General features: G+C 40.0%; 1 protein-coding gene across 1 annotated transcript in view; it reads left to right on the plus strand.

The window, feature by feature from the left end:
* ttll7 (tubulin tyrosine ligase-like family, member 7) overlaps positions 1–24153 on the plus strand; it is a 50540-nt gene that overhangs the window by 21866 nt on the left and 4521 nt on the right. The window contains exons 9-19 of the mRNA XM_068743763.1: positions 1334–1428; positions 3150–3297; positions 3960–4033; positions 4484–4619; positions 8407–8493; positions 10702–10924; positions 12976–13268; positions 14383–14517; positions 19015–19095; positions 20359–20519; positions 22157–22330. Of these exons, the coding sequence (XP_068599864.1) occupies positions 1334–1428; positions 3150–3297; positions 3960–4033; positions 4484–4619; positions 8407–8493; positions 10702–10924; positions 12976–13268; positions 14383–14517; positions 19015–19095; positions 20359–20519; positions 22157–22330 (1607 nt within the window). The remainder of the gene's footprint in view (positions 1–1333; positions 1429–3149; positions 3298–3959; positions 4034–4483; positions 4620–8406; positions 8494–10701; positions 10925–12975; positions 13269–14382; positions 14518–19014; positions 19096–20358; positions 20520–22156; positions 22331–24153) is intronic.

Consider the following 24153-nt stretch of genomic DNA (forward strand, 5'->3'; position numbering starts at 1 on the left):
GCATTTTATAATTATTCCAAGTATGAAGAATTTGAATTCCACAAATTAGGGGTGGGCTTCTCTACTGAGACAGCTTACCAGTGATATGTGAAGATTGAGAGGTGCTGTTGATTATGACCACTATATTTTGATGTATTCAACACTTTTTAATAATATATGCTGTCATCTGTCGCTGTGCAAATCATAGTTGGATCCTCTGACAAGGTGCTATATCTGTGCATGAGGCAGGCTGTGCCATGCAAATTTACATTCTGATTAAAAGCAGATTGGCTTCAGGTGGACAAAAGATTTCACCCACATGTTCCAAACAAAATACAAGGATTGCTAAAAACACATTTCTTGGAACAATCCAAAGATATTGCATTCTCTAAGAGCTTAGTTGACTACAGCTTCATTACTTCATGAAACAAATTGCCCTTTATATGAGCTACATGGGCTCAGGGACACCATTATAAAATGTCACAGTTTTCATGCGTGCTGGTGACATTTAAAAAATTCGGCGTTACTGAAGAAGATAGAAGTGATCATAGTATTACGATGATGTCAGAAGGAGAACCAAACTATTAAGCTTGATCAAACTTTTCATTGACCATTGTTACTTTGTCATTTGAAATCACTTCATGAGAAGATGCTATTTAAATCACAGTCTGGTTCAGCCACTCTCTCTCTGTACCTATCGCCACTTACTGGTCATTGCCTCCAACTTTCATCTTTCTCACCCTGGAGGAGGATAGAGAAATGGACATGAAAGTGTGCAGGGGAAGAATTGAGATTTGTTGTGCCAGGAATAATAACTGATATACTATCTGAATACCTTGCACTGGAGCTGGAAATTGTACTGTTAGTGGCTTTTGTAACTCAAATCACAGGTGACTTATTCAGCTCTTGTTCAGCCGACTCTCTGGATGTCCTCTGATTGTATTTGATGACATGGAGCTGAGGGGCAGCAATTTACTGTGGCATGAGGAGGTGAAGCAATGCTGGTATATTTAGGTTACAGCTTCATGGACCGCTTGCTGTTTGCTTAAAAGGCTACGGTCACCAATCTGGTGACAGTTTAACCTACACAATCTGTTCATATGCATGCACTCATGCAAAGGCAAAGGCTCAAACTTCCAAAGTGTCCTTGAAAGAGAACATACCCCCCGCCTCCATCTCTGTCTCCCCTCTAGCCTCCCTTCTTTTGGTGAATGTTTTCCAAAGATGCCCTAAATCTACTCCTGTAATTGCACAGCATTTCTGTCTGCCAACTGGGAAGGGAAAAAAAACGAGGTGAAGTAGAAAGAAAAAACAGAATGTTCTTTGAATGTTTCTCTCCTCTTCTTTCTGGCAGATCAATCGAGCGCCAAGCTTTGGGACCGATCAGAAGATTGATTATGATGTGAAGAAAGGGGTGCTGCTCAATGCACTCAAACTCCTCAACATTCGGTACTGTTGTCTGCCCAAGTCTCTCTCTCTCTCTCTCTCTCTCACACACACACACACCTGTGGGCTCATTATGTTTCATTTGCTGAGACAGACAAAGCCTTTGTCAAACTTTATTTTGTTATTATTTATTTATTCCTCTTGAAGGATTTCAATCGATTCGTGGCAACCCTGAAAACGTTGCAATTACTTTCACTCTCTTCAAAATCCAGTCTTCTTCTTCTTTTGTTTTAAAACTGATGATGCCGTTGTGACATTAGTGAAAGTGAAAATAACATGCTAATATGGGCTCAAAAACCCACAGCAGCAAATTTTCAAAGCTGTGCCTCTGCTGAAGCATGCATCCTTCAGTGTGAAACACTGCGTGTGATAGTGTGACTTTTATGCCGCACTGATCTCTGTTCCAGAGTCTACGTTTGTTACACTTTTCTCTAGTCTTGGTTTTCTACTTTGGTTTTTGGGGGGGATCTATTTCTTTATTCTTGTTGTGTAATATATTATTGGTACATGTGTGTCTAAGTGTGTTGTGTTTGTTCATGTGCTTTTCTGTCCCCTGGCTACTGCGAGTCAGTCCACTGATTGATCATCGTACACCAGACCTCTGGACCCCCCCCCCCCCCCCCCCTTTCTTTCTATGCTTGTCTTCCTCTTACTACTCTAAATATAGTCTTGAAACTAATAGTCACACACACTCGTACATACGCAATGAATCAATGACATGCAGTGCCATAGATCTACTTTGTCCAAGTGTGGAGAACGGTACATTCTACATAAAACAAATCCGCTATCCTCCCGAGTTTCAGGTAGCACTGACAAATTTCTGATCAGAATGATTTGTTTCATGAATGCTGTTTAAAAGGGTAGATTTGATTATTCCAATGGAAATAAATTGGTTGAGACAAGTGGATGGTGGTGGGGGTCCACTGGACAAATTGCATATGTTCATGCTGGAGTGAATGAGGGCTTTGTTCTACCTCACTCACTTTTTCCCTATAATGGCTTTACTTCCCAGAAGAGGCGGACTAGTGGTGTGCGGAGATAGGGTCAGCTCTCAAACCTGCCTCCAACACTAACTGTATCAACAAGGGATCAATTCAGACCCGGCAAGGCTTGGACATTGATAAACCTCAGCCCACCCAACAGCACTCAATATCCAATTTAAAGGGCCAGCGACTGACCAAAATGAATTGCCCTTTCTGCTGACCGCAGCGGCCCTCTTTCTTCAGAATAAGCTATCTGGTCCTTTCTATCCTGGGTTTGTCATTTTGTCTGTCTCAGCTGTATTATTTTCTTTTTTGTTAACTACTGCAAGGATGTGATCAGAAGTAATTCCAGGCCCATCTAACTGTTTGAGGGGAGACTTTGTCAAATCGTATCAAAGATTACAGCATCTATCCAGTTTTTTACTGATGTCATCAATCTTGATAGAGCATGTGGTATTAAAATAAGAGTAAGTCCTCCGTTTACTATTTGAACTATTACTGTGTATGGCATGGAACTGGACATTTAAAAAGTAAATCAGCCATTCTTTTTCAACTGTTAAATCCTGGGACAGTCTACTAATGTAAGATACAGGAGTATTACGTATTAAATAAATATTATTTTAATCCAGTGAAGGTTTTTGGTAGGAAAACTGAAAACGCATGCTAAAATTACTGTTTTTATATTTCATGTTCTGAAACTGTACAACATTGCGACCATTGACTTGTTTATTGTTGACTCAGAGCGAGCGATAAGAAACGCAACCTGGCTCAGCAAAAGGCCGAGGCTCAGAGACGGCTCTATGGACATGGCTCCATGAAGAAGCTCTCTGCAGCTTCCTCGGACTGGGAGAAACAGAGACACACCCTGGCGCGAAGGAGAGAAGAGTTGGTAAGCACAAACACATAATGAAAGTATAGAAATTGTTTTGGCTTTAGTATTTACTTATGAGGGGTTTTGAAAAAGCATTAAAAAGCATTCAGTTTGACTTGCTGCTACCTACATAAACCCTGGTTATGTTACTGCTAATGATGGTAAACAGTTTTCTAGTTGACCACATATGAATGCATTGTTTACATTTTTTAGCACAGTGCAATGCCACTTTCTTTACAGTTTTGAAAAATATGGCAATTTTTTAAATGCCTTGATTTTAATAAATTATTAAACTTACTAAATTGCATTATTCATTAAAATAAAATAACTACATTGTTTGCTTTCATTAATGTAGTTAAAAAGAAGATGGAAATGAGTGTAGAGTACATATAAACCTAAAACACTGAATCACATAATCTTGACCAGGCAATGCAGAATTCAGACGTTTTGTGGGTAAGTGTTTAAATTGAACTATCAACGCACTTGGCTTGCCAGTACTGGTGATCAACCTGAGACCCAACACACAGGGACTTGAACCATGGAACCTCAGATTAAAAATCTGATGCTCTACCAACTGAGCTATCCAGGCTCAGGCGCTGTCGAATTAAGTATCCGTGCACCATAAAGTCATAGACGTGCTGCTGAGGACGACATCACCTTTTTTTCGTTACTGTTTCTAGAAAGAGCACCTGGCACAAGTCCGCAAACAGATCTCAAGGGAGGAGCATGAAAATCAACATCTGGGGAACTACAAGTAAGGAAGAGGCATACAACCAGGGTGAGGGGGATGACCCCCTGTCCTTGGGTCGTGCACCCTGGCTTGTCCTCAAGCCAACTTTTACTTTTCATGGTTGGTGTATAAAGATGCCAAGAACAATTTATAACCTTTTAGTGATGACCCTCATCACCATGTGTACGGTGTAAATCCAATTACGAGAGGAATGAGCTGCTTGGTGAAGATCTGCGCTCTCTCAGTGCTTTTCTAGTTTGTTCATGCTACAATTATTTCTTTATCTTACTGCCACTCCATCGATCTCCATTGTAAGCCCAATTTCATTTTATTGTCTCAGTTTCATTTCTTTTTTCCTCTGTTTCCCTTGTGATCTCCTTACTCCCTGCATTGATTACCCTTCTCACTCCACATCTTCTTTCTCCAATGCTCGTTCACTTTCCTTGCTTTTCTCTGTGTCTCTGTGGCCTACAGACGTATTTACCCCCCAGAAGACAAGCTCCTGTCGGAGAAGTATGAAAGCCTGCTCTCAGCCGCCTTTCAGACCTTCCTTGCCGGGCGAGCTGCCTCACTTCAAAAGGAAATGAATAATCCTCTGAAACGAATGAAGGCATGTATATCGGTGACACGCACGCACACACACACACACACACACACACAAGCAGACAATTGTGGACAAGTACTTGCCAGCTAAAAGAAACACATGCATTTATTTTAGTATTCTGCCCACAGAGACAGAAAAGGATGCGCAAATAATGTGGAGAGTGTGCCGCAGTCCTTCATATTTGTTAGAACGTCTGATAGCATGTCCTTCTCCTCCATCTGTCGCACTTCCCCATTGCCATTCACTAAGTCTCTCCACAAATATGTATTGTGCTCTGTTTACAGGCTTTTAAAAGCAAATCAAATCCCACACATAAATGTCAATTTTGTTTCTTCACCGTTAGACACTTCAGTTTCTCCTTGTCCTCTGTCAGCATCTTGATGCTGTCAAAGTTAGTTATCAATAGAGCTATCAAAGTTTGTGTGCGTGTGTGTTTGTATGTACAATTTATATATATATATATATATATATATGTGTGTGTGTGTGTGTGTGTGTAAAATATAAATGAGATAATAACTGCATGCTATGTAACAACATAATCATGAGTGACAGTTGAACAAAACATTAATCTTACCAATTTGAAGTAAGGAAAGGATCATTGAATGGAAGAATTTGAATTGGATATAAAGCAAACTAGACTTTTTAATGACATTATTTAACCTTATCAATTTTAAATGTATATTATTCAAATGTCTAAAGTAACCTTCATTTCAGACTGAGGATAGTTTTGTTTGTTCTCCCGCACACATTGCACACATTCGTGGTGAAAACCTTTATAAATTATTTTCCCCAATGACATAAAAAGCACGGCAGGGATAAAGTTGCCAGATCAGCATATCTCAGATCTATACATAGTAGCTTCATCAAACTTATATTAACACATATTTTAACATTGTAGTTACAAGTTAAGTTCGTTTTGAATTTCATACATTACATCTCATTTCCATATATATTGTTTAAAGACGAGTCAGAAGGTTGGTCAAACTTTACAAACATATAGTGGTGCATTATAATTTGCAGCATTTTGACTTTTACATGTCAAGATGATTTTAAGGTGACTTTGAAGGTTGCTCATTTTCTCCAATGCATGTATTCAAAACATTATATACATCAAAGGAATTGATCAAAACAAATTGTTGTACAATTTTTGGAAGGTGTCGAGGGGGGGACAGATCATCTGCAGGCGACACTGTTTATAATGGTGATATATGTTCGTCTCTAACTGAGGTGGAATCCATAATTATTCATCTGACAAGCATTGCATGTTTGGCTCGTTTTTCCTGTGCCAAGTGCCTTGCCTTTGCATCATCAATCTCCCCACTTCCAGTGCAGTTAGGCTGACAGATATCAATCAAACTGAGAGTTCTATTGGGAGCAATCCCTGCCTACTCAGCTTTTTTCCCATTTCTCCATTTCCCCCCCTGCACAAATAAAAAATAATATTGTTATTGAGCAAAAACATACTCAACAGCAACTGGCAAGTCATGTCCTGCTAATCCAATAAAACAGAACAAACTGTCAATATTGTCTTTGATTATTTAATTGTCAGTCTGTAGGTATGCAGTGTGCAAATTAAGTAGAGCAATGTGTAAAGTCATTTACTTTTGGTCAAAAGAGCAGGCAGCTGCTGATTATGTTGCATATTATGAGAAACAATCGTATTAACACACCTGCACTGCATTTGAACCTCACTCTAGAGCAACACTTCAGAGCTGCAGATTTGAGCAATGAATAGACAGCCAACAAAATGAGCGTCGGAGCTGTATTTTTTCCACAGCTGCTGTTTGTAATGTGGAAACAATTGGAAAAATTGCACATATTTCCTGCTGAGCAGTGATTGTTGAAATGTTATTTACCTTCATCTCTCCTCCAAGACTACTCTTGCTGAGACATACTGTCTATCCTGACCAGGTTTTATTTGCCAGTTTTACCAAGAAATGTTTTCTGCTGGCCCAGGGGACTATTTACTCTTTATTTTTGTCATGGATGAAATAAATTATAGACCAGTGAAAAGTATCCTCTGATTACATTATCAGAGAGATATAATATAATAGAGTCATCCATCAAACATCCAAGAAATATGGAACCTGAGAAGGCATGGCATAGTTAGTAGAAGCTGCCAGCAGTCAAAGGATTTTAAGCATTTATTTTCTAAAATTATAATTAAAAACACGACGTGAGCAAGTGTGGAAATGCATATCAGAGACAGTGCATTTAGTGATTGTTAATTAAGCGCGCTCTCCAATTAGTAGCTAATAGATGGCCTAGACTAGACTCATTGTTTCAAAAACACTTCTAAATATAAATGCTTTCTATTTATTTTTGACAGTTTTCTCTTAGGTCTGGCCTTTTTGCCATTCTTTCAAACCAGCCAAATGTCCACTTGATCTATTTTGTAATAATTTGATGTAATAAAGATAATGGTAATTTGATAATGGACCACCAATAGTTTTCAAACTGATTGAACTTTGGGAAAGGTTATAAAGCAAATGACTCTTTTACTAATGAATGACTGTAGAACAGTATGAATTTGCTTTAACTTCATATTTATTGAGGTTCCTATGATACATGGTGTGAACTTCATGACAAATACTGTATTGCACTGCTGGCATAGTCATCTTCAACAGATAATCAATGTCACATAATAATGAAATTATTCGATTTTTAAACAATGTATAACTTTAAAATGATACATCAGTAGTGACACATTAATTCGACTACATGCATATATTTTGATGACCTTCAGCTATACAGTAAGCACATAGTATATGAACACACAACAAAGGTTGTCTTAACCCATGACTTTACTTTACAGCAGAACAGACCTCTCCAAACACACACATGTTGACGCACACGCCAACATAGAGAGCCAGGGGCACAGTGACCTTTTCAGAAACCCCAGAAAGCTGCTTGATGGCCAATCTTTGAGGAAACATTCACATTTCATCGGTATTTGAGCGGCAAGTGGGAGCACTTTATGTCCCAGACATGAAGCAACATTAATCACAGTTGTCTGTTTTTCAGCTTTGGCCAAATGGCCATGGCCCTAGTTCGGTGGTGATGGCCACGATGCTGCCTTTTCAAAATCCCTTTATAAGCACTGCCAGATTGCAATGTCGTGTTTGGCCAAAGCCTTTTTCCAAACCCCCAGAAAAGATTTTTACATTTGCATATTAATTTTTTTTTTTCTGTTACATCTCCATTGCCAACAAAGTAGTTAGATATGTGAAATGAATAAGAAATATTTTGAAGTCTTTCTAATTGGTGTTCGCCTCTAAGTGAATTTAACTGCAGGTGGTCCTCACGTAACGACAGAGTAATGTTCCGACGACCCAGTCGTTAAACAATTTCGTTGTTAAACAAAATCTCCATTGATTGATAACTTAGCAAAGATTTTGTGTGGTCAAAAGTTTTTTTTGACTACCTCTCCCCCATAGAAAAACTTTGATAGGCTCCAGCAACAGATAAAGCGGACATTAAAATAAATACATGTTTATATTTGCATACCTCAAGGCCGTTTATACTGTACATATGTACGTACTCACAACTCCGCAGATGGTGCATTCCTCTCATCATAACAGCGATTCCTTGTTGCTGAACACTTACTTACTTTTACATTTCCGAAAGGCCGTCGTAACGATGAGTTGTCGTTAAATGAGTACAACGCTAAGTGAGAACCACCTGTATACTATTGTTAATACTGTAGGCTCCTCATGTAAAAAAAAAAAAAAAAAATCAAAACTTCTGTCCTAATATCATCTTCCTTTTGTTTTAAATATGGTTTGGTGTGCAGGAAGAGGACATCTTGGATCTGCTTGAGCAATGTGAATTGGACGACGAGAGGCTGATGGGCAAGTCCTCCAGGCAACGAGGCCCTAAGGTGGGTGAGAGTGAGCGACATAGAAACAAAGAGGAGGATGGAGTATTCGGGCCACATGCCTCAAGGGACCTAAGAAAAAGTGCTAAGAAGAGTGCCAGAGACTGCAGGAAGTGGGAGGGAAGAGGGAGGCAGGTTTGCCAGATGCCTGGAGCTAACGCCCAGAGAAAGCGCACAGGACGCGATTGAGAAAAATAAAGGAGGGGGGAGCGGGTTCGGCGAGAAAGAAAAGAATCAGAAAGAAACCCAAAGAAAAGACTTAGCTCCCCTAGGGGACAGCTGTCAGGCCGTCTCGCTTACTCTGTCACATGCACCTATACGGCCCCTCGATTTCCCACGACAGCACATTACTCCCTCCATCACCTTGCTTCATTCCCTCCCCGTCACCTCTCCATCCCATTTTCTCTCCGCGCACATCGACATCCGTCCCTCACTCGAGGTCTAAATTGGCTGAGACAATCAAAGACTATGTTAGGGACTCGACAGGGCAGTTAAGCACTGTATTAGTGGTGCCTTAGCTGGAGTAAGGACTTGTTCAGACACAATCACTGTTGTCCAAATACATTTGGATCCTGTCAGTTTCAATGTTTGAGTGTGTCTGTAGAGAGTTTGGGGGATGGGTGCACTGTGATGTATAGATTCAAACCTCTGGAAGTAGCACTCACAAACCGCTTGGTGAAACTGAACCAACAAATGGGCAAAAGCTGCAAGACAGGAGTGAGCTGAAGGGACTTCAGGGGAAGGACAACAGTGTCGCATTGCTGAGGAAGCGTTGTGACAAAGAGGGTGAGAAATAGAAATCAAAACCGGTCAGACGGTAAATTACGAAAGGAGAGCAGAATAGTAGTTAGTTATTTTATTGTCTTCCTGTGTCTTTTGGTGTCCTTAATTTTTGTCACATTTATTCCTCATGGTGTTGCTCGCTTTTTTATCATCTCATTTTAAGGTCGATTTTACCCAATCACTCCTACTCATTCATTCCGGTCTCCTCTCCTTATCTTTCTAGTGTCTGGCCTCTTTGCCTTGCTCACCACAATTTACATATTGTCTGTCTCCTCACATTTGTTCGATGGCCTTTTCTCTCTCTCTCTGGGTTAATTTCCGTTCTCTTGGTCTATTCAGTGAATGCTCAGCTCCCACACTCAAGACTCACCTTGTCCTCTTCTTCATTTCTCTCCTTTAATCTGATTATATTCCCTTTTATTTTCATAACAAGTATTTAATCTCTCTCCATCCGTCTCTATCACTTACACACACAGCAGCTACCCAGTGGGGACTTTATGCTCCCTGTCACTTCCTGATTAATAATATGGGCGTCTTGACAGCATGGCCTAACTGTTGAATCGTAGATGTAAGAATGCTTTATTAATAGTATCAGCACATCACGTCCCAAGACAAAGACCCTATGCTCTCAGATTAATAAACCTTTTAAAAAATGTTTATGAAAGTGTGTACAGAAGTTGTCTGTATTTCAGTGAAACTTACAGGAACATCATTGTTGGTGCTGTGCTTCCTGATATGAGGGCTGTGTTTTATTTTAGAAACCAAGAGATGTTGATTATTTTGATTGTAATGCTTTGACCCATAACTGAGTTAAGGGTCAATGCATTATCTATCATTACCGTTGTCAGCCAGGGTACTGCAGGATTGGTACCTCACTCATATATCATTAAAAAGACTCACATACTCCATTCACCAAGTCCCAAAGTCAGAGACTGTGGAGTTTGTGTGGAGTTTGCATGTTCTCCCCGTGTCTGCATGGGTTCTTTTCAGGTTCAGGTACAAAAATCTGTATGTGGCCATCCTTGATAATCTTATGGAGAAATTTGGAAGGTTTGCCCGTCTTAGAATTAGGCAGACCATCGATGTTTGAATTTACGTATAAATATGTTGACACATTTTTGATGTAGTCCAACAATGAAAAACAAACAAACAAAAAAAACAACAAACAACCATTAATATGATTTACTTTTAAACCATAAATTGGACACTTATGGTATTTGTAATTCAGCAGTGGCTGGGTATGAAGTCTCAAATGCTCTTTTTCTATACTTCTATATATGCATGTGTATAAGATAAAGACAGATACTCTAAAATACAATTGAATACAATATATGCAAAAATCTGCCTGCTATTATGTATTAGTATATCCATATATGCAGATTCTGTGTCTGAGATATATATCTGTGTATCTGTCCTTGTACCTGCCAGCCATTGACTGCCATGCCAGAATGCAGTCAGACCCCGAGGCGTCAACGACCTGACTACCTGGCAGACTTCACCAGCGGCAGCAGCGTCGATAACTCCTGCTACTCTTCAGATGAAGAAGAGGAGCAGAGGAAAGCAGGAGGAGTAAGAGGCGGAGAGAAGAGGGAGAAGAAAGTTTCTTATGACCTTGGGGAGATCAAGGAAAAGAACTTGGCTGAACGATCAGGTAAAGAGATGGGGAATATTGAAGAGATTAACCTTGTCTTTATTAGGAACCCTGAGCACTGGAGTTTGACTGGAGTCTTTTTCTCTTGCTCAGCATTCCATCGTAGTATTATTTGGAAAAAATATTTTCCAGATCTGGGAATATGTGGACACAGACACATTTTTTTTTTTTTTTATCTTTAAACAATTATGTCTACATTTCCATTTTTATCTAACTTCAATGACTGACTTCAACAGAAAGCAGAGATAGAGTGAATGTGTAAAATGATGCAATAAGGAAACTGGAATTGATCATGCGATGGTCTAAACACATTAGATACACTCCAGCCTGGTGCACTTTACACATTTGGAAAGTTTGAGAAATATTCATAGTTGTACAGAACACATTTCCATATACACACATGTTCATATATGCCTTTAGAAAACTGCAAATCCTTAGAGTTTAGCTTTGATCAGGACTTACAGTGCATGCACACACTCTCCAACAGCAGCATGCGGCCAGGTTGTGAAGCTCTGAGCTGGGTCTGGTCATTCAATGAAATATTATCGAAATTGTAATAATTCCAAGTGAAATAACCAAATAACAGGAGCTGTATTTTTTTTTTATAAATGTAGAGTTTCACCAGAAATTATATTTTCTATGTATTATGTTATTACTATTAAATTAATCACTGGGGTGACCCAGAAATTTGTAGACCTTCAAAGTGTATTTTCCTTAAAGGAACATGCTTGGCACAGTCCCCAGTAAAAGTTACATTATCAATAATAGGGCATGTTGGGTTGTCAACCATCTGTCTGTAACAGAGTATGGTCCACATGTGTGTGTGTGTGAGAGAAAGAGAGAGAGAGAGAGATTGAAAATAGTATTAGATCCTTGGCCTTTAATCTAAGTGTCAGCAAGATGATCATAAAGTATTTGTCAGCCATTGGATGTGGCTCTTTGTTGCAGTCACACACACACACACACACACACCTACACACACACACACACACACACACACACAGCAAAGCACCTGAGTAAAGAAAGGTACCCAATAAAATTATATGGAGAGAGGGAAAAAAAAGACCCCATTCATTGTTTACCTTGAAAACACCTTGAGTCTAATGCTGAAATATTCCCTGTTTTATAGTGAGAGTGATAAGTGTCAACCATTCCCACAAAATAGTCATACATCAACTCACTTTCATCTCCCTGAAGAGAGAATGAAGGCACCCTTCACAGCTGCTGACCTTGGAAAGAAAATATTTCTGCTTGCGTTGAGGGCCACTGGTTTTACTGCTGCACAGTGGCTGGCGCTGTCGCCTCACAGCAAGAAGGCTCCGGGTTCGATTCCAGTCTGTGAGGAGTTTATTTGTTCTCCCTGTATCTGCGTGGGTTTTCTCCGGGTTCTCCGATTCCCTCCCACTTCCAAAAACATGCATTTTAGGTGACTTGATCACTCCAAAACTGTCCGTAGGTGTTTGTGTGTGCGTGAGTGGCTGTCTTTCTACGTGTGGCCCGTAGTCCGCTGGGAAAAGCTCCAGCAACACACGTGACCCGCAAGGTGGATAAAGCGGAGGAGACGAGGAGATTGAGGTCGTCTCATCTATAAGAAAATGGATAGAGAGGAGGCCCTCATGGCATTTGTTACTAAAGAACGGAAAACCCCATTGAAAACATTTTGGACTCTCTATTGCTTGTATGGCGAGAGCAACAGTAACCCTGCCAAGCCCCACTTCATACCAAGCCACCAGAAAGCTGCTTGGGCTAAGCCCCATAATACGGTTATCTGGCATTGACCAATGCACGCACACACACACACACACACACACACACACACACAAGATGTCAGATATATACACAAACATACAAACTGCACTCACAGTAAAATTGACAACCTGTTAGGCAGTCCAAGTTTAATGCCACACTTTAACTGTGAAGCCTCCCAGCTATGGATGAAAAGTAGGGAATAGATCGACAGTGAGGAGAATCATAGCATTAAACAAGTGTGAGTGGGACAAGCCGTCAGTCAGTCAGACACCACTCCCTCCCTCTCTTCTGTTCCTCTACAGGTCGCATCCACTGGAAATCTCCAATCAAGTCGCTAAAAAGAAGCCTTGTGCCCTCTACTTCCCCGACGCTTTCTGGTCCAATCAGACGGTCCATCTCCTGCCCTCGCTCAATTGCTTCTCTCTCTTCACCCAGCGAGGTGCGGGTGTCGTCCTTCAAGCCTTCTACAGTTCCCATGGCTACTCCCCTTGTCAGGCCAAGCTCTGCCACTCTGCGCTCCCACTCGCTCAGTCGCAGTGGCTCGACCCACCGTGTGCCTCACAGCAACAGCCTGGGGACCATCCACTCCCACATAGTGAGATACTCACCCACGCAATGTAGACACTCAACTCACATGCACACAGGGTAGAGTTTATCTCAATTCAGAGTGTGTCAGCTGTCATCTGATCATTGTCAGCCACAGAGAATGTATGCTGTCAAACTGTTGCAATTCTCTGTTAATTTGCTCCTCAAGGTGAATTACTTTAAATTTCTATTTCTATCTATCTCGTTTGCATTATAACCTTTAACTCCTCTTTTGCTTTTCTCTGCCTTCATTTCCTGTAGGCTATTATATCGGGATCCAATAGAAATCTCTTCAGTGCTGTTGGCCTACTGTTGCCCACCACAATGATCTTCTGTAAATGTTGCCATATGTATTTTTATGCCTGCCTATTCCATTTCCAGTTACACTTTACATTTCTGCTGGTAACCTTTTGACTGGAAACACAATGAAATGGAGGAGATTAGTTTTAAACGTTAAAAAATAGAAGTAGAAAAACAACTATCATTGAAAGAGTTTACCTGTTGTATTCATATTTTTTGAAAAATAATTAACAATAAAAAAATATTTTTTTGTGTGCAATATTATGTCTGTATCAACAATAAAATTAAATTTTGACAATCTGAATTTGCTCTATGCCATCAGTTATGGTAAGAAAATAATCAGATCGATGACTACGAGGTGGCAAGACCATAAATTAGTGAGTGTGTAAAATTAAAGTTGCTGCTGATGCTTTTGTATAATAATGAGGAAAATACATAATACAGTAAAAAACACATCCTGGTTACAAAAAATGCAAACATACAAATCTACACAGAAGAGATGCAGATGAGACTTTGCCTTGATTGTCAGGGGAAAATGCAATTACCGTATTTTCCGGATTATAAGTCACGGTTTTTTTCATAGTTTGGTCGGGGGGGCGACTTATAAATCGGAGCGACCTATATATGTTTTTTTCTTCTTAATTATGCATTTTTTGGCTGGTGCGACCTACAATCCGGAGCGACGTATAATCCAAAAAATACGGTAAATTAATTTCATAACATATAAACCTGAATTGAAACTATACTGCTACCATACTGTTGAATGCAACGCACATTTGTGTGTGTGTCTGTGTGTGTGTGTGTGTGTGTGTGCGCATGTATAGAGTGAACCGCTAATCAACCTGAGGAGTAAAGAGCAGGAGGCAGAGCTCGTGCGTCAGACTCTAGCCGCTCTTACCGCCATGAGGATCAGGTTTCCAGGCAAAAGTGAGGAAGAGGCAGAGACTGTGCTCGAAGAGGTGGGCACCCTTTTTCTATTTCTATTTAATTTTGTATGGCATTATCAATAATTAAGTTATGCAGTTAAAATTATTGATATGCATTGACAGAAACGGTAATATCTTCGATCATTCCACTGGTAACAGACATGCCCTAAAACACTGAATGAGGTTCTGGTGAATGCATGAGACTATGGATATGATCACACAACAGGTCTCATTGTCCAAGTTCTATGTTTTGCTAAGATCAGATTTGGTTATACAAATGCAGCAGTTTTGATACGACATAATATATTAGCTCCAAAATCTATGTTCAGGATTTTTACTGCTATATATTCAATATAAATTGCACTCTACTCATGTTACTTCCAACACATACATCTGACTTATCTGGCGGGTGAGGGAAATATACGGTAGTCTAAATTTGGAAGTGTCGGAAAATTCAAGGCAATCTGAGTAAGTAGAATGAAAATGAAAAACTGGACAATCTGGTCAAACTAAATAATAAAATAAATTAGAGTATGCATTTATGCTTGTTTAAGGCTACACAACAATGAGGTATCACATCACATATACGGTGGGAGTAGTATTCAGTCAGACAGCAAATGTGTATTTTTTATGTGCTTGTATTGTATTGGTACACTGTATAGGCCGACAGGGTCAAGATCTGGGACTGGTATGAAGAAGGATTGTAGAAACTGAGAAACACAAGGGTATGAAAGTGGGAATACAAGTACTGAACTGGACCACTGTATTCCCATAGTCCGGTCTGAGGCCAGGTGTGGTCACTTTGTAAGCTACCTAATAGAGACCTCCTCACCTCTCTCCACAATAACCTGTCCGCTCTGGCTTCGCTTTCATTGTCTTTCAAAGGACCCCAGCGGCAAGCTGTCGGTCAGTTTGCAGCCCTGTGTTATTCCCCACCGCCCCTTTGCATTAATCAATGTCTCCTCTATTTCTGTTCAGACCACTGTGCCTTTCATTTTGTGCTTTATGTGTGCTTGGGCTTGTGTGTTTGTGCTGTTACTTAAATTACCGGTACAAACTATAAAGGTTGTTTCGTATGGCTAACAGTAATATCCTGAGCACATGGGTGTGAATAACATTTATTATGCATCTACTGTTGGAAGCAGGCTCCATGAATTCAACCATGGCTATTAGATAATTAGTTTCCGTGAGCAATTTCAATAGCCTCTATGTATTACCATATTGCTGGCCATGCACAGCAGTATAATGCAAGCATTCTTCAAATATATTCTGTATATTTGTTTCACTGAAAAATTACAATATAAAAATGATGAAATGCATACAACCTTTTATATTAAATTGACAAAAAGAACATTGCTCAACAAGAGGCGCAGAGGCTTACCTTGAATACCCTCCAGAGGCAACTCAGTGGCAAAAAAGCATTCTGAAAGCATCCATCCATCCCATCTATACTGACTGACCTGAGTTAGTGCCATCACTGTCGTCAGAGCCTGGCGTCCTTTGAGCACCGCAGCTGAAGGGCCTAAAGAACATCAGCTATTTTACTTAAAAAGACAAATACCTCGTTAGTTAGTTTGTTGAATATTTAGCTTCCAAGTTATCAACAAGAACAACACTTCTGCATTTTACATTCATGACCTCTGAGTTATAGTTTTGACCTCTGGATCCTCCTTTGACCTCTCAGCCACTCTGTTCCTAAACACTTTTGACTCTTATCCGTTCCCGTCTCTAATTACACAAACAAAGGTGATTGTGTCTTTACTGTTTTTGCACTGACATTTAGGAACAATGTTCTCCAATTTGTCAGCTGTTCCATTGATCATTTAATGTGATTTTTTTTTGGTGAATGTATGCAACACCTTTTAGCCAGGTGTTTTAAAAGCTGCTTGCAAAATAAAGTATTAATTCCTTGATAAAGTAGAAAGTGGCTGGAATACATGTGAGTTTTTTGACTGTAGAGCAACGTCTACGTCTACTGTCTACACTAAGTGCATTGTGGTACATTCCAGCACCTGTTTGGTGCAGGGGATGATTAATGATTCACTAGATGCAGGCTAATTAAGTTGGTCCTGCTGGACTTAGAATTCCAGAAGAAGGAGCTGAATATTATTATTGTAATGTGTCTGTAAGATTAGGGTTTGCGTGTCTTTGTTCATCCTCTCTGATGTGAAGCTACCACTATGCTACACAGTTAAAGAAATAACAACTGCTTTCAGCCAATGACTTCCTTATATAATCCCAGCGCACTACATAGCATCCCTTCTCCTTGACTGCCGACAGTTTTGTTAGTCCCACAGGATGGTATTATGGGAGCTAAATATTCATTCCACAAACTTTCAGATCTAAGGTGAGTGTGCAAAAGCAGTAACTACAAACAAGTAATTCTATATTTATTTAATATTTAAATGTAATTTGGTATAATGATGCAATAAGTTAGTCACAGGAATCTGCAGAAGCAGTGGCGCGTGGGTGTAATTCCTTCTGTTGTGCAACACATAACACCTGATGTTATGTCAGATAAGAGTAAGGCGTGTTATTGTCATGATTAAGGTGAATTTAGTTCACCAAGTAATTAAAGGGAGCGTAATCCTAACAATGACAATGTGTGTGTGAGTGCTGCATTATGGTGTGGCGGGGTCATGAGAGACAATTACTGCAACACCTGTACATAACAAAGCCTTATGAGACCATGGAAAAACAGACAAGCAACTGCACCTGTTCTGTTTGCCCCAGGAGAGAGTGTTCACTTTGCATGAAAACAAACTTCTCCAATTTATGTTTCTCATGATTTAAAGTTGAACTTGGCTTGGCTAATTAAGTGTTTCAATCGGAGTAATTTTCTCCTTTATATTCCCTCCAAACCAGCTTTTTCTATCAGACTTCGAAGCACTGAAAGGGAAATGCATTGAATGCATTTTATTGTGCTTGTAATTGAACCTTTTATCACAATTTGTTTACATGTGAAACAAATTGTGATAAAAGGTTCTCACTGATGGGTGAACATTAGACAAGCAAAGGTGTAAGTTTGTGAAAAGTTAATGAAAGTGTTGTAAGGCCTACCTTAGCTTCACGAATGCTCCTGACTGTTTTTATGGTGTGTGTGTGTGTGTTTGAGTGTATGTTTGAGAGAGAGAGAGAGAGAGCGGGAAGGAGTGTAAACACATTTCAGACTGCAGCTTCCTGCTGGAAGCACTATTTTGTTGCTTGATATGTGTGAGATTTATGTTCTGCCAGTGGGGAGATGTAAACTGAGTCAACAGCGTAACAATAACAGTGCTGTAGGTACACATGCAGCACGAGAAGTAGGTCCATGGGGAAATCCAACACAGATTTTCAGCATAATGACAAATGCTTTCAGGATCTTTGACATTCCTTCAAAACAGGGGTTTTCTGCCAAAGTACCAAAGATCACAACCTAATTTCTGTATTAACCCAGAGTTTTACTGGATTTAAATATATCCAGTAGAAAGATTGCACACAAAAGTACTGTATGTTAATGACAAGCAACATATTCTGCAAGCGCTTGCTAAATGTTATGTGTTATTTAGAAATGCCCTCAATCCATTTTTCCATAGATGGCCCTTTGGCTAATTTGAATACTTTTACGTGGTTCAAATGTACTGAAAAGTAAACCAATGTAGAAGTATGTTCAAACCAGTGACGGGCAATAAAAGGTGTGTTTGATGTAGGGGCATGATGCAAAATAGAATATTAATTTGAAATGATTGATGATTTTCATCACATTAGCATGAATCTTCTATTTGCAGGAAGAAACCAATTTAGTCAAACCAACACTGGCTTTAGAGAGAACAGCTTGCATTCTTTGCCTTTTAGGAGCCACTGCATTGACAACAGTGGGGAGGGGGTGTACAATCTGAAACCACCCCTCTAGATGGAAATCAATCTCACATGTTTGACATTTGAGAATAATTATTTTCTTTGATTTTCACAAACATTATAATGATGAGCTGCAGTGATCAATATGTCTATTTAACGCTGTCTTACACTGCCTATTATATATTCTATCAAATATTGAAGTCTATATTTAATTGTTCTGTATGAGAATATACATTTTCAGAATGGGGATTTTCAGAATGGAGATGTATGTTCTGCTATGTTAGTTAAATCCTTACATTAACAGCTAGATTAGCCCCACAGCCTTCCAGATTAGAAAAAGGTTAAGTGCGACTTTGTGAATTAGATCATATGTTCTTCATCTTATTCTCACCCGTAGCTTCATCTTTAAAATATCTGTATTGTGTATTGATTTGTCATTGCCATGTCTGTCTCTTGTACAGTACCTGTTGATTTTCTTTTTGTTAAATGTTTGCAGCAATTGCACTGCACAGCATAATGATTACAGAAAATCTGTACTGTCTAAAACCTGAGGTTTAATTGCGGAGTGCTGGGACATAGCAGGTGTAATAAATTGTCAGTGTGTTACCTATAAAATGAGAGGGTAAATATTGTATACTTGTGGCAGATATGTTTATTATTTTGTTCAAACAATAATTTTTCTGTTTCCACTAGATCCATGACAACTGGAAGTACCATAAATCAAAAGTGGCCTCTTATTGGTTAGTGAAGCTGGACTCGACCAAGCAACGTAAGGTAAATTTGATTTTGACAACAGATTAAATGTGCCTAGAAAAAGTTACTTTTTGAGATCTGTCATCTGCCTGTGTGAGTTCAAGTCTGGATTTAGATGAGAAAACACTTCATTTTTGGACTTTAGCCTTGAAAATCAAAAATACCTGTGCAAAACTTCGTATTTGCTGCCAGGCAGTGTACATGGCCGGTGGTCTGAACTGTGCAGTATGGACATTCTTAAAACTGGAAAGTGCATGAAAAATTTCAAACCGCAAAACGGCCCCCTGAATCAAACATCACAGAATACATGAAGCATGAAGATCATTATCATGTCAGGCAGTAAGAGGCAGAAGCAGCAAATAGGATGCAATCAGAAGAGAGGAATAGATGGGACATGGCATCCAGTTGGCGTGTCAGTAATGATGTTATCTCTCAGCCACCGCTGCTTTTTTGCACAACTGTGCTATGCTGTATTGTGGGCTGTGGCAGGGCCAGCCAAGTTTTTATTTGGAGTGGATGAGCCTAATGAGCAGCAGGCAGAGGTCAGAAATGTAGCGCCCACTTCTCTGCCATGTGATTACCATACCAAAATATATCTGTGTGTGTGTGTTTACTTATCTATCAGTTTGTCTGAGTGTGCATGCATGTCTCATTCTCCTCACATTGCTGTAGGGAAATCTAGCCTCTTTGCATCGCAAACACACAGTCACACAGACAGTCGGAGAGGCACATCAGTAATGAGGAGCAGGAAATCAAAGTCAAAAGGACCAGAGCATTGCACTCTGGGCAGGGTGAAAAGAAACAGAAAAAGAGAGGAAGAGAAAGCAGTGAGGAGAGGAGAGATGGAAAGAAGAAAAGCAGATAAGCAGCTAGCACAGGTGTCCTCAGACCACCTAGGAACTTTTGACACCAATTTTCCAAGACTGATGTTGGAGCAGCAATTAGTCTTCTCCCATGTCCTTCATGGACTTTGGTTCTGCCACATACACAGACTATGTCTATGAAGGCTTAAACACGCATGCATTTCTAATTGAGGTTTCCGGGATGTGTTTGTGTATGCAACATGTATGGTGTTTTTGGCCATGGATCTCTTTATTCCTAAATTCAAGCTTGCTCCCTGTTACCGAGTGAATGCTTCATCTTCCGTGATTACTTGATTAAAATGAGAATGTACTGGAACAAATATCAATTTGAGCAAATAAATTATAAATACTGTTTCCCAACCATTCGTTTTTTTTAAAATTGTTTTTGTTGTTGTCCATGTTGTCAATTTCTGTCACTCAGGTGTTGGATATTGTGCGTACCAATGTGCGTTCAGCATTGCAGCGGATCTGGAGGGAGCCGGACGTAGACAGCCTCCACTTGTACCGACTTTTTAACCGCATCTTCAACCGGCTGCTCTGCAGCCATGGCCATGGCCTGTGGAACTGCTTCTCCAACACAAGGTAGGGCAGTCTGTGCAGGCTTTGATTTGAGGATGCAATACTTGTAAATAACTAGTTGGTACAGAGTGTGTCAAAGTCACGCTCCAAGTTGAGACAAAAAGTGACGCATCACCGATAGCGATGTACAGGATTGTCGAAAATGAGACAACAGCAGTCTCTCCTTGGAAGCTGCTGACACAAATAAAACAATAATGTTCTTACCTCGATATTCCTGTCTGAAAAATGCAACGTGAGATCAAGAGAATCAAGAGATATTGAGCATCAAAAAGAATGGCTCCTGATTGAACAGAGATGCTCGTGGCAGCAAGTTCAAACATAAACAAGTACCACCACCAGTATTTCCTTTCAATAGATCATATTTTAAGCAAACCCTGCTGTGTCTAAAACAAACGAAAACACACAATGAGAGGTCTCCATAAGTATGCAATTAATTTCCACACATGTATCTCTTCACTCATTAGCACCCTGGAAGAGAGTCACACATGCAACAAAAAAACACAACACCGACATGCAGACAGCTACTGAAGTCGTAACATTTCTCCTTGGCTGTGATAAAAGTGTGACCTTCTTGAATCTCCTCCTTTCCGCTTTCTCCACGGTTCATTTGTTCAGTTGCAGTATTTCCCGTGACAGAGAGGACTCAGAGGGTGTAACTGAAGTCCACAGCTCTCCATTGTCCTCCTCCTTCACTTCCTTGACAGTTGTAATTGAGGGAGAGTGAAGAAGGAAATGAGAGATTGATGGAGATGAAGGATATGATAAGCAGACAAAGGGAATGGGAGGGACCCAGTGACAAAGTATAAAGCAGAAAGGAGAGTGATTGAAAATGAGACATCATAAAAAAAGAAGACAAGAGTGGGTGGAGGGGTAGACTTGGGAGGATTAGCCACGTCTAGCCCCAATTCCGCACAGCATGCTGCACCCCATGCAGCTTTTGTCTGATCACAGCTAGCTACCTAGCTTATCGTTCGACCCCTTGTTACATCAGGCCATGGCCCAAATATTGATGAACCCAATAGGGGGCCCTGTTGTCATGCAACCACAGTGCGCTGCAAAAAGGATACTCCAAAAGTGAGTACATCCATCCCCCTTCCTCACCCGCTTTGTATCCTGTTTGATATTTTATCTAAGGGACTTAACAGCATTTAAACAGCCTCGCAGCTACTGTGGGTGATGAATTTAACAGGCTTTAAAAATGACTTGGAGAAAGAGACTGGAAACACACATGGAATTGAAACCTTTCAGAGGAAGCACTCTTCACCTCCCAAGGAGTGAAAGTGTGTAGACATCAAACGTACCCCCTGGAGTTGTGTTTCTCAGCTGTTGGAGATCTCACAGTCAGGGGTATGTCCAGGGATGTAAACGGTTTAACTGTACATGGATTTGTTTCATCCTCACTCTTTATGTGTCTGTCTCACTTCCTGCACGTCTGTATTTGAGTGTGCGTTTGATATAAATGCATATAAAGAACGCATGTTCAGTAAAGGCCAAACATTAGACCACATACTTCTACATGCTTGAAATCTGTGCACATAATGCACATGTATTCTATATATTTACAACATGATGAATCCATTGAGATGGTTGATTTCAGTCTTTGTATGTCTGTCTTTGCGTATGTGTTGTTTGCTCACCAGTTCATCGTGGGAGACCATCTTCAGTAAGAGCAGTGAATTGGTTTCACCCCAGGAGTTGCAGTGCTGCCGCCGGCTGGTCCAGCTGTGCCGAGACTGCCTGTTGGTGGTCTACAAATTTGTCTCAGAGTCCCGTGGCTCTTTGACGGGACTCAGCCCTGAATGGGACGACACCAGGTGAGGACACGTAATCCTTTGTTGCTGTCTTACAGAGCTCTTGGTTTCTGAGGACCTTTTTGGGCCGTTCTGCAGAATGGATTCAAGTCGAATAAGATTCAAAGATACAATTGGGAGTCCACTCAATGCTCAGGATTAAGGCTATACTTATTTCTCTCACGCTGGAAAGAGCTTTAATCTAAAAGCCTGAGAATAAAGGTAGCAATTTGTGTCACAAATGTCACATGGCTACATTCACAGACGAAGTATAAAGTTTTCAAGTTGACAGATTCAATTATTATTTCAAGCATTTGGGAACAAAATTATTCAACCACAATTGTATATTTAGGCTTATTGGCAAAATATTCTCTCCATCAACTGACCAAAAATGTACTTTTAAATAGCTCAATACAGATATTACAGGTGTTGTTTTCACAGATATAACATAAAACTACAGACTACTGCAGTCTAAAACTTATTCAACCCCGGAACTTGTAGAACATCGTGTCGCTGCTATGACCTTTGCTGTGAATGTGATACATGGCCAGGCATAACATCTGGCAGCATTCCTGTATCTTAGACTATTCATCATGGGCCACCTCCCAGTTCTGTAAAGTGAAATGTTTAATGCACTGCAACCACCTTCTTCAAATCCCACCAGAGGTTTTCTATTTCTAGTCAGGCAACTGTGATGACCACTCTAGAATGATTCAGGACTTCTTCTGAACCCAAACCTTGGTGGACTTTGAGGTTTGTTTGGGAGCATTGTCATTTAGGAATGTTCAATGACACCCACGTTTCATCGGCCACACAAATGGTGAGACATTTTTTCTGTTGATGGAATCCATCTTTCCCTCTACACAATGCAGGTGACTAAGGAAGCAAAGCAGCCCCAGAATATTACTGAGCCACCACCATTGTTCTCTGTAGGCAGGATGTTCTTTCTGCATATCATTCATTCTTCGACCTCATGACGTACTGCTGATCCAGTATGAAAAGTTTAGAATTTTTTTTCTGTGCTCCACAGAACAGCATCCCAAAACTTCTCTCATATAGACAATTTTTTAGCTAGTCAACTTTTCTATGGTGATGTAACAATGGTGTACATCTTAAAATTTTGTTTACATCAGGGTCCCTGATGTAAAATAAAACCTGAAGAGAAAATAAAAAAAACTTTACTAGTTACATCGATAGCAGTTACATTGCATATTATTTACAAATGCGTGACTTTACAATGATCTGATTGATATCATTTCTCAAATGGGATGCTATTCAGGGAATTGCACAATGTTGAAATAGCAGTGTTCATTAAAGACAGTATTTTGTGTTAATGTGGTTAAAAAGTAAAACATTGATTGTGTTGAGCTATTTAAACTGTTCCTCTTTGTTTTGGTTACTTAATAAGTCAAGCTTTATAATAAGAGAATGAACACAATCTAAGTTGTAGACAATAAAACACCTGTTTGTGAACCACGATGAATAAAACGTAGTTCAAATGCAATTTCTGCTCTTGATACCCGTAGGACACATAGTAAGCAAACTTGTAAAAAGCACATAAGCTGTGGGTTGGGCATTGAGGGAAGAGGAGAAGAAGATGGTAAGGAGTGTGCTGTTAACAGGAAATAATGGCCAACAGATTAGTGCTCAGGTTAGCCTGGAGCCCCCCAAGGCCTGCTTAATTCAATAAGAACCCAGATGAGTCATTGGAGAAAATGACCTTATGAGCAAGAGAGCACTTTTTTTTTTCCAGGGGCCTCACTTTACATGATTCATAACTCCTGCATATAATTTAACAGGCTATCACTTAATGCCTACAGTGTAAAAACCTCAGCCACTGAAGTATG

This window comes from Brachionichthys hirsutus, chromosome 9 (assembly GCF_040956055.1).
Source record: "Brachionichthys hirsutus isolate HB-005 chromosome 9, CSIRO-AGI_Bhir_v1, whole genome shotgun sequence".
NCBI classification, from domain to species: domain Eukaryota; kingdom Metazoa; phylum Chordata; class Actinopteri; order Lophiiformes; family Brachionichthyidae; genus Brachionichthys; species Brachionichthys hirsutus.